The 3,335-nt window shown below is 47.4% G+C and overlaps 1 protein-coding gene across 1 annotated transcript in view; it reads right to left on the bottom strand.

Moving 5' to 3' along the window:
- Positions 1–659: 659 nt before the first annotated feature.
- LOC102040268 (T-cell surface antigen CD2) overlaps positions 660–3,335 on the bottom strand; it is a 10,295-nt gene continuing 7,619 nt past the window's right edge. The window contains 2 exon segments of the mRNA XM_031058133.1: positions 660–2,141; positions 2,143–2,215. Coding sequence (XP_030913993.1) covers positions 2,078–2,141; positions 2,143–2,215 — 137 coding nt within the window. The 3' untranslated portion in view covers positions 660–2,077.

Genomic DNA, 3,335 nt, shown 5'->3' with positions numbered 1-3,335 from the left:
TGAAGTGACTGAGCTCTGGACGAGGCAGAGGCTCCCTTTTCCTGACAATTTGCCTCCTTGCCCTTACCCCAGAAGATAAAAAGAGTGATATTTCTCAGGAGAAACAAAGCATGGCTGTTTTATCTCCCCTGGCGCACGTGGGATGGGCCAGCCTGGAAGAGGCATTGGGTGTTCTTCTGCCTGACACATCAGCTAGCTGGCTGGATGTCTGGTGCTTTGTGGCTCTTGTGGCTCTCTCCTCCTTCACCTGCCCTGCTTTTTACCCCAAACTGGTCAGTGTACCCATGCAGACACTGCTCTAAAACAGGCCTGTGCTCTCAGCTCCTCAGCTGTCCTGTGGAGGCAGCTATGGGCACCTCCAAGGCCCAGAGGAGCAGCACATGGAAGGTGATGCGGGTGCACTTTTTGCAGTCCAGCTTCTCCCTTGGGGATGCAGAGCTCTCAGCAGCTCTCCATCATCCCCTGGTTATACCAGCAAAATCAAGAAACACAGTCCCTCACCCTGAGCAGGAGGCCCTGGGATGTGAACTCCTGAGAATTCAGACAGTGCCACCAGCAATCCTGCTGGGTGGCAGTTTGTAATGCTTTGTTTCACAAGCCAAAGGAGACCAGACCTCTGCTAGGCAAAACAAAAAAAATGTCTGGATAGCCCCACAGACTTATACCGAGAATAAGGTTTATTTGCCTAAAAGTCAGAGAAAACTGAGTTGAAACTGTCCCTGAAGAGGCTGTGCAGCACATTCTCCTGGCCCTTGTCAGAACAAAAAGGCTTCACAGAATGTTGTCTCATCCACCCTTTGAAACCCCAGCGCTGGAGAACCTCTTCCAGAAATCTCTCTCAGTGTTTCATTAAAAAGAAAAATAAAATACTGACCTAACTCTCCCTTGCTGCAATTCAACCCACAGTTTCTTTTCTAAACACAGTGGAGAAAGGGAAAGGGAGAAGAGGGAAAAGCTCTCCCTTTCCCATTTGTGTTTTTCCAACACAGGTCTTTCAAGGTTCTCACACGTCCTTTCAATATTTTCTTCTCTGCATTATATGACACAAATCCTTTCAACTTCAGACAAACATTTCATTACATACAACTAATTTTGGTCCAGGAGGCCATGTATTTGATGCTGAAGCCCGAGAGCTGTCCTAATGTGTAGCAGGAGATGAACCCCTGTAAGATCCATAGGTCCATTTTGTCCAAGTAGAGCTTTAGCTTCCTCTTGGTGAAAACCATCCAAAAAGCACGAAGACAACAAGATGCAGTCAAAACAAGTGAACCACAGAAAGACACAGGTTTCAGGGCTGAGTGCTCCATATCCATATCCTAACATGATGGAAAAATGGCCACAGGGATGAATGCCCATCACCTTGAGTCTCCTGGTCTCCACTTGATGCTCTCTCTGATTCTCTGCAAGGAAAGCCGCCTTTTCATAGCTGAGCGTTACACAGGGCTGGGCAGGAGGGGCTCCTGGCTGCCACAAACTTTCTTCTCCCAGAGAATGGTGGAGCAGAGAGACCAACATCCTTCCTGCCAGAAATGCAGCCTTTTCTGGGGCTCAGGCTGTGCCCAGCTGGCTGCAACAGGGTCCGAATAGCTCTGACCGGTTCTGCACAGCTGTCCAAGCTCCCAAGCCATTCTTAGCCACAGGCAACCTTGGCAAGCTTGAGTGATATCAGCTCTTTAGTGATTATCAGCTCATTGTGATTTCAGCTCTTATCTTGCTGGGCACCTAGGCAGGCAGATGCAGGGAGAGAGAGGAGAAGGCTGTGTGGGGTTCCACAGCGATGTCTTTATTGATTCCTCTGCGAAGGTTCCCAGGAACAAAAGGTTCTTCTGTGAAGGTTCCCAGTGACAGCTCTTTTGCCCAAGCTGGGCAAAAGCAGCTCTTTATATAGGGGTCAGGTGTTTTGGAAATTGTCCAATAGCAAGGGTTAAAGGAAAGTGACCTGTAGTCTTACAGAGAGATAAGCAGGGGTCCGAAGAGAGGGGCTTCCAGTCCCGTCACCATGAGTTGGCATTTCCCACCTTAGGCTGCTGAACGCCAGGGAAGCCTTGTGGGCTCTGCTAGACGCCAGGCTGTGTGCTCAGGGCCTGTGTCTGGGGGGGTTTGGGGTCCGTGGCTGGGTGCGGGGCCGTGGCTGGGGCCGATGGAGCCTGGGGCAGCTCCCTCATCATCCCCCTCTCATGGTCCATGGGCAGGCTCTGCATCGCTCGCTCCTCCCCTGCAACAGCACAAGGACCCCACAGTCACACATCCACCAAAAAGCCCAAAAGACACGGAAATGTCCTCGGCCCAAATGTTGGGTTTTAAGCTGCCACTCTCAGGTGTTCCTGCTGTGCCAGTGTGACACTGTGATATTTGATGAAAAATCCCTTCGCCAGGATTTCTTCTCCTGGGAAGCTGGGAAGCTTCAGCTTCTCCCTCTTTTGCTGCTTTGGAATGTGATTTGGAGAACTGTTCACCCAGCATGTGAATTGTTCTTAATTAATGACCAATCACAGCCAGCTGTGTCAGACTCTCTGAGGGTTTTTTATTATCATTCTTGTCTAGCCTCCTGATGTATCTTTCCTCTTTTTATTTATATATTATTTTTTATATTTTAATATATTATTTATTTATATATTATTTATATATTATTTTTATTTATTTATATATTCTTTTTTGTATAGTTTTAGTATATAATTTTCATATAATGTCATATAACATCATTGCATATCATATAATTTCATGTAATTTTCATATCGTATCATATAACGTCATAAAATAATAAATCAGCCTTCTAAGAGCTTGGAGTCAGCTTCTCCTCTCTCACCTCGTCCTGGGGACCCACCCAGCACCACAACACCAGTGAACAGCAAAAATCACCTCTGCCTGCACCTCCCAGGCTAACATGGAAGTTTTTGGCCGCCTGGCAGAGATCAAGGTACCTGGAGTATTTGGGGCAGCCCTGCCCTGCCTGTTGGGGGAATCAACTTTATCAGGGAGACATCCATGGACATCCCCAGCCTGAGCTGCTCTGTCCCCTTTTGGAGGCTACCAAAGGGAAAGTGAGATCTAACACCAGGAAATAACATCAAAGCACTCTGCTCTGCCTTTGCCTGTGCTGGGATTTCCAGACTCCTGGCAGCCAGAGATCCCTTTTGCCAGCATTCATTTTCACACACAAAGAGGTAAATTCATACAGGCTGACTTCTGATCACTGACTCATCGTTTCTGAAATATCACTCATCTTCACTTAGGGATTGAGGGATTTACCTCTTGAGACACTGAGTTGGCCTTAAAATCACAGCAAACTGTTTCAGAGAGGTTAGTCACCGTAAAATAATCACTAAAATATTAGT

Source organism: Geospiza fortis, unplaced genomic scaffold (genome assembly GCF_000277835.1).
Source record: "Geospiza fortis unplaced genomic scaffold, GeoFor_1.0 scaffold72, whole genome shotgun sequence".
In the NCBI taxonomy this organism is placed as follows: Eukaryota; Metazoa; Chordata; class Aves; order Passeriformes; family Thraupidae; genus Geospiza; species Geospiza fortis.
The sequence above is the reverse complement of the archived record's forward strand: the minus strand, read 5'-3'. Positions and strand labels throughout refer to the sequence as shown.